The 12,711-nt window shown below is 40.7% G+C and overlaps 1 protein-coding gene across 1 annotated transcript in view; it reads left to right on the top strand.

Annotated features, from left to right (window-relative positions):
* Rab10 (RAB10, member RAS oncogene family) overlaps nt 1–12,711 on the top strand; it is a 57,821-nt gene that overhangs the window by 34,346 nt on the left and 10,764 nt on the right. Inside the window, exons 2-3 of the mRNA XM_057781460.1 lie at nt 4,095–4,155; nt 12,459–12,597. Coding sequence (XP_057637443.1) covers nt 4,095–4,155; nt 12,459–12,597 — 200 coding nt within the window. The remainder of the gene's footprint in view (nt 1–4,094; nt 4,156–12,458; nt 12,598–12,711) is intronic.

Here is a 12,711-nt window from a genome sequence, read left to right as displayed (position 1 = left end):
TGTAACATTGAAGTCCGGTAGGGTTGGCTGGCCTTGAACGTGCAGTGGTCTTCATGCCTCTGACTCCCTACTATACACAACTCAGGTATGTTTTCTAGTCTTGTTTCTCTCTTGAGCAGCTGAATATTGATAAACGTTTACTGTAGTAAATGAAATACTCTTTTAAGTGGAATCAACATAAAATAGAACTTCTGTGTGTTTAAGTATAACCTGTAGGGGGCATTGTTCATGGGATCAAATTCTTACTTGACTATTTCAGCAGATGGCAGGATTGCAGTAGAATCTGATTATTCCTCTTGACAGAATCTTAGAGGATTATTGGTATGTTTTTCTGTCTTCTCTAGACAGCTGAGCTAGTTATTTATTTTTGCTCTGGTCCCTAAATTAAAAAAAAAAGATAATTTATTGTTTTATATGCATGGGTGTTTTGCATGCATGTATGTTGTTACATGTGTACCTAGTGCTCACAGAAATCAGAAGAGGACATTGGATCCTCTGGAACTGGAGTTACAGACTATCATGAGCTGCCATGTGAGTTATTGGGAATCGAACCCCCGTCTTCTGCAAGAACAAGTGCTCTTAACTCCTGAGACAGTTCTCTAGTCTTGATCCCTAACTTTTATCTTAAGTCTTTCTGGTTAGTTTTCCACGCTTTGCTATATTCTGGGCATCTATCGGAGTATAAAAACTACATGCTGGTATAGCAAAAGTATTTACTTAGGAAAAAGTTAAGAGTTACAAAGTTGTCAAAGTTGTATGGTGTCACACGTCTATAATCCTAGCACTTGGAAGAGTATAGAGATTTTGAGACCAGTATGAGCTTTACATAGCCAGACCCTATATCAGAACGAACTAGATTGTGACTAGGAGGAAAACTAGAGTGGCTATGCTAAGAAACATTAGCACCTTTGTTTAAAGCATGTGCTGCCACCGCCCCGCTTGAGTATCTTTGTATCTATGTTTACACACAGTGATGATCCAGTTGTTGTTGTGCATGTAGTGGAGAGTGTGTATTTGCAAATATGCCTCCTTGGTTAACCTAATTTTTATTCTGTTGATGTAGTAGGTACAACAACAAATCCTTACCCTGTGCCCCGCTTGTTTTGACTTTTCAGACATTTTTGGCTCTTTCTGTTACTAGACTGTATTTTTTTAATAATTTATTTGATTTTTAATTTGATTTTTATTTTATGTCCATTGGGGTTTTATTTTATGTCCACTGGCCTGCATTCATGTCTCTGTGAGTGTATTGTATTCCCTGGAACTGGAGTTACAGACAGTTGTGAGCTGCCATGTGGGTGCTAGGAAGAACAATCCATGCTCTTATCCACTAAGCCATCTCTCCAGCCCCCTAGGCTGTATTTCTATAACTTAAAAAACAAAATTTTCAGGAACCTCTTCTTATTGTTGAACATAAGAATTTAGCACCATAATTTGTTCCTGGTACCTCTAATAACAAATGTTTTGGTTAAGTGCCTAATCAAGTAGTGCACTGTATTTACATTTCTTTTCTTGGATACCTTTACTTATAGTCCCTTCTTTTTTACAGTCACCTAGATTTTCAGATGCTCTCCTTTAATACAATCAGAATCAACAGACATTGCTTTTTGTAGGTTGTTTTGCTGTTTCCTTTTCCATAACCCACCCCTAGGCTCAGTAGACACCCCTCTTCCTCTTTTTTTCCTCCATTTATTTATTTATTTATTTGGCCAGGTCTTCTGTAGCTCAGACTGACCTTGAACTTGATATGTAGCTGAGGCTAAACTGCCTCCTGAGCTCAGGGTTGGTAGTGTGAAGCTCCCATCATGAAAATAATTTACTTCTGGTTCTCCAGGCCAATTTGACCTGTTCTTTTCATCACTTATAGTGATTTCCTGTCTCTTTCTTCTTTGCTTTGGTAAAACTCTCCTTGTAGCTGTCTCTGCAGGATGCATACAAATAAAAATGAACACTTTGCCTCAGAATGCTTGTAATCGAGTAGAAGGAAACCCAAAGATAAACAGGAGAAAAGGGTATAAAGATTAATGTGCACACGTGTGCCAGATCCTCACAGAAACATAAAATTCAAAGAAGGGTCACATGATTGAAGCTTGAAAAAGGTTTAGAGAGCTCTCCATTCTCAGACTTTCTGCCCCTCATCCTGTCACAGTGCCAGTCTCTAAGGCACTGTTGTGTTAACACATGGGAACTGACTTATTTGCTATCTTACATGTCTGAGAATAGCTTTCATTTAGTATTGGTGAGACTCATGTTAAATACTTGGTACGTCTGTGTTCATATGTGTACACGTGGAGTCCAGAGGCCTAAGTTTTTGCGGCAACATCTTTTACTAACCTTTGGATCCTCCTGTCTTCGACCTGTGTCCTAGCCCTCTAGTGCTGGGGTTACCTACCACGCTTGACTTTTTGAGTAATGGAATCTGAACTCAGGAATTTACGCTTGCACAGTGTGATAGTTAGCTTTAGTTGTCAGCTGACACAGCCTGGAATCAATTGGGAAGAGACTGTCAGTGGGGACTGTCCACAGTGGACTGTCCTGTTAGCATGGCATTAAGTTTATTGACATGGGAAGACCATTCTGGATGGTGTAAAACTGGAGAAATAGAGCTAAGCACAAGCAAGCAAGTGGGGTGTGTACATCCATGTCTCTGCACTTTGGACTGTGGGTGTGATGTGACAGCTGCTTTAAGCTCCTGCCACTGGGACTTAAGCTCTGGTCTGTGTAACCTGGAATTGTGAGCTAAAGTAACTCTTGTTTTTTGCCAGATATCTGTCACAGCAATGGAAACGAAACTAGTTCACTTACCAAGCCTCCTGTTCTCTGTTGCTTTTGAGGTGTTTAGAATTGGGCTTTATGTGACGTGTTTTGTTTCTCTGCAAGCACTTATAAGCTTTCCCCAGTGTTTTCTGTGATGTGTTTTGGTATAAGTCATACTTTATTCATGTATATACTTGATGAGTCTTTCAAAAGTAGATCTCTTTGGTTTTAAGTTTCAGAGAGTTAATGGTGGGTGTTGATTAAATGTGGTTCTGAAAAAATTCAAGGAGTTTAGGATGAGATTTATTTTTAATTTTTAAAAATTTATTTTTATGGGCTGGAGAGATGGCTCAGCGGTTAAGAGCATTGCCTGTTCTTCCAAAGGTCCTGAATTCAATTCCCAGCAACCACATGGTGGCTCACAACCATCTGTAATGAGGTCTGGTGCCCTCTTCTGGCCTGCAGGCATACATGTAGACATAATAAATAAATTTAAAAAATACTTTTATTTTATGTATACGAGTTTTTTGCTTACCTTTCCCCCACATACACCTTATCTGTGCAGTGCCTGAGGAGGCCAGAAGAGAGTACCAGATCCCCTGGAACTGGAGTTATAGACAGTTGTGAGCCCCCATATGGGTTCTTGGAATTGAACTGGGTCCTCTGGGGGAGCAGCCAGTGCTCTTAACTGCCTTCTCTTCGGCCCCTAGGGTGATGTTTTTATCTCAACCAATTTGATTCATGATTCTGAATGTTTTGTAATTTTCCCAAATGACTTTTTGTAGTGATTTCCAATTTAAAATTTATGGAATCAGAACACATACATTGTATGATTTCAGTACATGTAAACATTTTATTGTGATACATGTTCATCTTGTTCTGTAAGAGTGTGAAATCCCAGCACTTGGAAGGAATTGAGGCTAGCCTGGTCTAAATATCTATATAGCGAGTTCCAGGCCAGTCAAGGCTACATAGTCAGACTCTGTCTCAAAAAATAAAAAAATGGTGATGCAGGTGAGTAGGGATTTTTCTGTCTACATGTAAAAATAACAAATTTTTAAGGAATAAATAAGCATTAAAATTTCCAACTAAAGTAATAAGGATTTAAATTTTTTTCTTCTTGGAAAAGTTCTTTCTGTGTAGTTACTGTTCCTATCAGGGTAGAGTTTATATCACTCAAACCAAGTTGTGGACACATATTCATGTGTGGACACATTTACTCTTAGTGTATGTGTTCAAGCAAGCCGGTTTCAAAAGTATAAACATTTTGACTTCAGAAAACTTTATTGTCCCTAAGTATAAAGCAGCAGTTACAATTTACCTTCCCTTTGTTACAGGAATAGATTTTAAGATCAAAACAGTTGAACTACAAGGAAAGAAGATCAAGCTACAGATTTGGTAAGTGACAAGTGTCCTATCTTTGTGTGTTGGTGCCAGTTGCTTAAGGTTTGTGGTGAGACTCCCATTTGCCATTTGTTTAGCGTCTTCTAGACTGCCCCCTGAAACAAACAATCAGTGACTTTCAGGAAGTAAAACATTGCATTGACGTCACAGTTCATGCACTGTTTGTGCCTAGACTGTATAATTTCGAGTAGTGCCCAGAGCTCACAGCTCAACCACCCCACAGGTGGGGCCAAGAGGGAAGGAGCTGCTTGGATTCTTAGGATGTAGCACACTTTTTACGGCATGTTATCAGGAGAAATAGTTTTTACAACATCCTCTCCGCTGTGCCTCTTTTATAAAGGAAAATTTTGCTACTGGCTTGTAATTTTAGAAACCCAATCATACTAACTAGTCTGGTAAAGAAAATAATTTTTCAGATATTTATCATCAGTTTTGCTTATTGGGTTGAACTTAGAATACTGGATTAGACTTGGACCTATGTGAGAAGTTCTAGAAATAACTTCATCAGTAAATAGGCAGCTCTAGCCCTAAGCAAAGGAGTTAGTTACTGGTAGGTTATCCCAGAGGTAGTGAGGCAAGCCACCTTTCTCTTGGTTTGAAGTAAGTTGTAACCATGTTCAGTGGTTACAACATGAACTCTGCAGAGGACCCAACTTCAGTACCCAGCGCCTACATCAAGGAGCTCACAAACCACCTGTAACTCTAGCTCTGGGGAATTTTGATACCTTCGGCCTCTGCAGATGCCTACACACACACACAGACACACACACATGTGAGCACAGACAGACACAAATACAATAATGAAAATAAAATTAAAAAATACATTGCTCATTGCCTTAATGACTCATGGAGGCTGGGCAACATAATGAGAATCCAGGTCTGGAACTCAGGAAAGGGTAGGTGAAGAACCCAGGTTGAGCCCAGCATGGTATCTGTACTCCCAGTTTGGGAGAAGTGAAGACAGAATGATTAGGAACTCAAGGCTATGTACCAGGTTCCAGGAGAGTCCTGGCTACATGCTACTATATTTTAAAAAACAAGCAAGGGAGCCAGTTCATTTTGGTCAAGTACAGTTATATTTAAAAGTATAAATGTATGAAGTATGCAAATTAAAATGGGACACAAAACTAATAAAAAATTAACTTGGGTTATTCTAACAGAAATGGGAGGCAACAATTAGGTGTTGTCTTTCTGAAAAATAAAGACAAAATTTTTAAAAACAGGCTCAGTGGGATCACTCAATAGAGAAAGGTGGCTGCCACCAAACCTGAAAACCTGAATTTGGCCCTCAGAACCTACATGGTGGAAAGCAATATCTGGCTCCCCAGAAGTTGCCTTTTGATCTCCACATGTATATCTTGACATACATGTGCCTCTCTTCAAAAAATAGGAAAATAAATGTTAAATAAATCATCTAGGCATAGTTGCATATGCCTTTAATCCCAGCACTGCCATGGGAGGCAGAAGCAGGGAGATCTCTGTGATTTCAAGGCCAACCTGGTCTACAGATCAAGCTCCAGGACAGCCAGGACTACACAGAGAAACCCTGTCTCAAAAAACCAATCAAGGCCGGGCGGTGGTGGCGCACGCCTTTAATCCCAGCACTCGGGAGGCAGAGGCAGGCGGATCTCTGTGAGTTCGAGACCAGCCTGGTCTACAGAGCTAGTTCCAGGACAGGCTCCAAAGCCACAGAGAAACCCTGTCTCGAAACCCCCCCCCCAAAAAAAAAAGATCAATCAATCAATAAAAAAAGATGGCTGTCAGTCATAGAGTCTTTTTCCGGGCCAGCATCTCTATCATCCTGAGGATCCTAGAGTCTTTTGCATGGCATTTGGTCACTACAACTTTGTACTTACTGGTAGCCTTATCTTTTACCCAGAGGCAAGGACCTTATCTCGGCACTGGTCCACTTTTTCTATCATGTTAATAGGACATGATTAGAAGCACTTATAACTAAATACATGAAATTAGCAGGAGATGAACAGGAAATTAAAAATGAGAAAATTTGAGCAGATTATTATACAACTCCTTTGTTTTGGTCTGTTTGTAGAATTTAACTGAAAACCTTGACATCCAAGGCAAGAAGGAAAAGGAATAGAACAAACTATTTTTCCCCAAGAAAAGTTGAAAAAGAACTTGATAGTACATGAGTAATAGCTTCTCATAAGGCTCCTTCTTGTACTGATTGTTAGTATCTAAAAATTATTAAAAGTAACAGAGAATAAAACACCTGAATACAAATATACGTGTGCATTATGTGTTTTCTTTTACTTTTTGAAGACACAGTCCTACTTATCTGCAAATTCCCACCCTCTTCCCCTTTTGGAACACCATTTCCCAAATATTGATGTGGCTTATTTCCCTAACTCTCTATCATACATAGATCACCCCCTTATTTAAATTGTGCCTTTTTGTCTCAACCCATCATCAGCTTCTAATCCCACTCCCTTTCATCAACAGAGCAGTTTGTTTTTCTCCTATAAAAATACTTTGGGGTAGTCCAGGTGCAGCCCAGACCCTCTGTTGGAGAGTTCTCACAGGATGGTCAGTGGATTCCAAGAGGGTGATTCTGGTCAGTCCCTGGGGCAGGATGGGGAGGGGGGTGGTATCAATGAAGTAGCTGTGGGTCTTGGAAATAGTGTTTCAAGTGACCTTGTCAAAGTTGCTGGGTGACAGTGTTCTGTTCTCTGGCCTACAAACTGGTCCTTGTTACAAACTGTTAGAAGGAGTTTCTTGGACACAGACTGAGATGAGGCCACACCAGTGCATAGTTGCAGTGACCAAATATCTTGCCAAAGACTCTGGGGTCCTCAGAATGGTGGAAATGTTGTCTAGGAAAATGGCTCTGTGGTTGACAGTTGATAATGGAGCATTCAACACCCTGGCCAAAGAATAAAAAAAGCCTTGACCCTTCTCTGCTTGCCATCAGGAGTTTGCCTGTTCCTGCACTGGTACACACCTAGGGGCTGAGGAGTTGGCTCAGTGGTTAAGATTTTGCTGTACAAATAGGAAGACCAGAGTTTAAATTCCCAGAATCCACATAAACACTGGGTGGGTGGAGGCATTGGCCTGTAATTCCAGTCTGGGAAGGTGCAGAAGAGGTCCTTAGAGCAAACTGGCTATTGAGACTATCCATATTGGCAAGCTCTGGGTTTTCTTGAGTGACCCTATGAATCATATGGAAGCCAATCAAGATTGATGCTGGACATCATCCCTGGCCCTCTACACGCTTACATGCACACCACAGACACATGAAGATGGGGAAAGAAGAAAAACCAGAATCTCTCACCCTTGAGGACATTCATATTTCCTCAGGGAAAACTGAACGGGCTTCTCATTGAGGGATAAGGAGAAGGAATCCGTCTCCTATAAGTTCTGTAGCCAGTCACTGCTGCAGACTTCTCCCTTGGAAGAGCCCCAATCTCTGGCCCTTAAGTTTTTTTCATTGACACTTGTCAATCGTTACTTCACATGCCATTTTACCAATTAAAGTGTCCAGTTGAGTGGTTTTTAGTTTAGTTACAAGACTGTGTAGTCATCATTACAATTTTAGAATACTTACTCTCAAAAGAAACTCCTTACTTTCACACCCTGTTCTCCTAAACCCTATTAGTTTGCAGTTTGTCTCTTGGCTCTTCTTAGTCTAGATATTTCCTATCTATAGGATTGTAGAATACCTGATAGTTTGTGACTAGATGCTGTTTCTCTTAGCATGTTATCAAGATTCTTTTGTTTTACACATGTATACATGTATCACTGCCTTTCCACTTCTGGGATAGTATGGTGTGTGTGTGTGTGTGTGTGTGTGTGTGTGTGTGTGTGTGTGTGTGTCTGTCTGTCTGTCTGTCTGTCTGTCTGTCTGTCTCTGTGTGACTGTATTGCCCAAGGAGGTGAGAAGAAGGCATCAGATCCTCTGGAGGTGGAATAATAGACAGCCATTTTTGAGGCACCTGATGTAGATGCTGGGAACTGAACTTGAGTCCTTTAAAAGAGCAACAAACATTCTTAGCTGCTGAGCCATTTCTCCAGTCAGTCCCATGTTTAATGTTTAGGGCAAAGGCCAGATTTAACTTATATGTCTGAATAATTCTAGTTTGTAGGAGGCCGCTTGTTGGTTTCCAGCCACTTAGCCCCGAAATAACCACATAGATACTGTATTAATTAAATCATTGCTTGGCCTATTAGCTCTAACTTCTTATTGGCTAACTCTTACACCTGAATTTAACCCATTTCTATTATCCGTATATTGCCACATGGCTGTGGCTTACCGGGTAAAGTTCCCAGCTTCTATCTCCGGTGGTGGTTTCATGGCTTCTCTCTTACTCTGCCCTTCTTTCTCCCAACATACAGTTCCATCTTCCCCACCTACCTCTGCTCTGCCCTGCCATAGGCTCAAGCCAGCTTTCTTTATCAACCAATCATATTCACAGCATACAGAGGACAATCCCACATTACCTCCCCTTTTCTGTTTAAGTAAAAAGGAAGGTTTTAAGTGGATTTTAGTTGGCTATGATGGAGGGGGCTGCTTGTTCATCCTGGCCGCCCAGAACTGAAATAATCTCACAGAAACTGTACTAATTAAACCACTGCTTGACCCATTAGCTCTAGCTTCTTATTGGCTAACTCTTACATATTAATTCAACTCATCTCCATTAATCTGTGTATCGCCACGTGGCAGTGGTTTGCCGATAAAGTTCTGGTGTCTGTCTCCGGTGGGGCTACATGGCTTCTCTCTGACTCCTCCCTTTTTTCTCCCAGCATTCTGTTTAGTCGTCCGTGCCCCCACCTCCCACCTACCTCTGTTCCCCTATGCATTACTATCTTTTGCTTATTTTTTAAGTTTATATATTTTATGTATATGGGTGCTTTGTGTGCATGCATGTTACACCAGAAAAAGGCACCAGGTCCCATTATAGGCAGTTGTGAGCTGCTTATGTGAGTGCTGGGAATTGAACTCAGGATCTCTTGAAGAGCAGCCAGTGCTCTTAACCACTAAACCATCTATATAGCCCCTCACTCACTCCTTTTTGATTTTTTTTTTTTTTTTTTTTTTTTTTTGGTTTTTCGAGACAGGGTTTCTCTGTGGCTTTGGAGCCTGTCCTGGAACTAGCTCTTGTAGACCAGGCTGGTCTCGAACTCACAGAGATCCGCCTGCCTCTGCCTCCCGAGTGCTGGGATTAAAGGCGTGCGCCACCACCGCCCGGCTCCTTTTTGATTATTTTTAAGTTTGTTCATTTGTCCTCTTGTTGTTTGAAGATAAGACAGTCTACTATTATTTAGCATGCACAAAACCCTTTGCAAATACATTTATGTGTTATGTGGGTTGTCTTTTTTCTTCATGGTATCCATTGGCAATAAATCCAGGTGTGGTGTTACACAATCCCTGCACTCAGGAGAATAAGCCAGGACGATGTGGGTTCAAAGCCAGCCTGGGCTACATAGCAAGCACCTATCTTCAACAAAGATGGAGGGGGTGCGGAAACAAGGGCTGAGTTTGATCCCTAGCACCATAAAACAAAATTGGAAAAGTGGGTTTTTCATTTTTATGAAGTCTAGTTTATTTAAATTTTGTTACTTATACTTTGGTAACATAGCTAAGATAAATGAAGCTATATCCCTTTGTATTCACGAGATTTTTTTTTGTTTTCTTCTGTTGCGATGTGCAGTGCTAGAATCAAACCCAGGCCTCCTGTGCACTGGACAAATGTTCTGCTTCTGAACTACACATTCCCAGCCTTTCTAAAGACTTTTTGGAGTGTTGGTTTGCAGAGCTGAATTTAGTTTTGTATCTGAGTTAGGGGTTCAGCTTTGCTGTTTTACATGGGAATATAAAGTTCCAGCAAATTGTTGGAAAACTTATTCTGCATTTAAGTGACTGACTGGAAAATTGAAACAGAGCAACATGAACTTGAAGATCACTTTTAAGGAAAAGGATGGTTGGGCATGCCTGTAACTTCAGCATTTGGGAAGCTGAGGCGGGAGGATTGTAAGTTTGACGGTAGCCTAAGCTTTATAGCCAGTTCTCTGTAACCCTAGATGACATGATCAGCTGTTTGGAATCCTGCTTAGTGATTAAGATACAGGGAAAGGAATGGCTATCTAGTTGACGACAAGAAAGTTACTGGAAGTCTTTTGAAACACAGTCTCTCTGGATTTAATAAAAGGATATATATAACTACAGTTGGATGAGGGGACATGGAAGTGTGTGGCTCAGTGCTTAGCCAAGTGGGAGATCCTGCTTAGGTCAACCCCCAGCAAACACACCCCCGCCCCTCCCATGAATTAACTGACAAAGATGTATGGAGAAACAGCAACTACAGATAGTGTTTTGTTTTGCTTTGGTTTGATTTTTCAAAACAGGTTCAGAATAAAAAGAGCCAGGAAGCTGGTTCAATGAATAAAGAAAGGGGCTTGCCATCAAGCTACAACTGAGTTTGATCCTGTGACCCTCAAGGTGGAAGAAGAGTAATCTCTTCCGAAAGTTGTCCTGTGACCTTCACACATATATCAGGGTATACACATGCTCATCAACATATGTGTGTATGTATATATGTGTGTACACATATACACATACATACATATATATATGTACACACATACACCCAATAAGTAAATATAATTTAAAATTTTTTAGATTAAAAATGGTGTTTTGTTTGTTTGTTTTCGTGTATGTATGTGTACCATGTGCATGCCTGGTGCTTGTAGAGGTTAGAAGAGGGTGTCAGATCTCCTTGAGCTGGAGATACAGGTGGATGTGAGCCATCTCATGTGGACTGGGAGCAGAACTTGGGTTCTCTGCAAGAGCAACAAGTGTTCTTAACTGCTGACCCATGTTACATGCAGAGAACTATTTATACTTACACAAGTAAGTGAAAGGCAAGAGTGAAATCTGAATTCTGTCAAGTTCTGGTTTTGCTACTACACTAATTCATACCTTTGGATACGTTTATGGGCCAAGCCTGGTGGTGCACACCTTTAATCCCAGTAATTGAAAGGTAGAGGCAGGAATCTCAAGAGTTTGAGCCAACCTAGTCTATGTAGCAAGGTCCAGGCCTTGCTACTCTTCCAGAGGACCCAGATTCTCTTCTTGCACCCATATGGCTTACAACTCTTCTTAATTCCAGTTCCAGGGGATCTGGTTCCCCCTTCTGGCTTCTACTGGCACCAGGTATGCACATGTTGCACATACATGCATGCCAGCAAAATATTTAAACATGTAAGATAAAAATAGATAATTTTTTAAATTAAAAAAAAAAGGTGTCACTCTGTTGCCCTCTTCTGGTCTCTGAAAGGCACTAGGCAATCATGTGGTGCATATTTATTCATGCAAGCAAAAACCCTTATACATTTACATAAAATAAAATAAAGATACACAGTTAAAGAGGGATGAGAGAGGGAGCTGGAGAGGTGGCTTGGTGACTGAGCACTGGCTTGCTTCTCTTTGGAGGACCCAGGTTCCATTCCCAGCATCCTCATGGCAGTTCGTAACTATTTATGACTCAAGTCCAAGGGCATCTAATATCCTCTTCTGGCTTCCATGGGCACAAGACAAACATGTGGTACACAGACATACATGCAGGCAAAATGCTCACAGAGAGAAATAAAAATAATTTAAAAATGTAGTAAAATGAGGTGGAAAGCGGAGGAGGAGGGGATGTAGCACAGTGGTGCAATGCCTGGCCAGCATGTGCGGGGCCATAGGTCAGGCTACAGTGAGTGAGTTAGTAAACAAACGGGTGTCTTTACAGCTTTTGTAAATGAGTCGTGGTCTTTAAATGATTTAAGAATTAAACATGCTTTTGTGTTATGTTATAAAATTAAGGTACTGAATAAAATGGATTCAGGAGTTTTTATATGACTTATGGGTTTACTTATAATTTCAAAACATTTTTGTCCCTTGCTACTGTTTTCTTTTTTTTTTCTTTTTTTTTTTTTTTTTTTTTTTTTTTTTTGGTTTTTCGAGACAGGGTTTCTCTGTAGCTTTGGTGCCTGTCCTGGAACTAGCTCTTGTAGACCAGGCTGGCCTCGAACTCACAGAGATCCCCCTGCCTCTGCCTCCCGAGTGCTGGGATTAAAGGCGTGCGCCACCACCGCCCGACTCAAGCCTTTTTTGATTGCCTAGCAAGTTTGAAGCAAGTCTGTCTCAAATGAAAGAGTTAAATGAGTGCTTGTTCTGTTTTTCCTTTGTGGTAAATCGTGAATTTTAATCTATTTTTTTGCTGCTGTCTTATTTTGTCCTTTCTTTGTGGTGTAGTGATATTAAAATGCTTAATATAATTATTGACTGTTTATTTCAGGGACACAGCAGGCCAGGAGCGATTTCACACCATCACAACCTCCTACTACAGAGGAGCAATGGGTATCATGCTAGTGTACGACATCACCAATGGTAAAAGTTTTGAAAACATCAGCAAGTGGCTTAGAAACATAGATGAGGTAAGACCTAGGAGGAGCATAAACCCTCTCCCCTTCACCACCTGAGTAGTTTATCTTAAAATTTTGTTCAATAGTTCTGTATCCACAAGATAATAAGAATTACCAGTGGTTTTT

This window comes from Chionomys nivalis, chromosome 1 (genome assembly GCF_950005125.1).
Source record: "Chionomys nivalis chromosome 1, mChiNiv1.1, whole genome shotgun sequence".
NCBI classification, from domain to species: domain Eukaryota; kingdom Metazoa; phylum Chordata; class Mammalia; order Rodentia; family Cricetidae; genus Chionomys; species Chionomys nivalis.
Note: the sequence above shows the minus strand (reverse complement) of the source record. Positions and strands in the feature narration are given on the sequence as shown.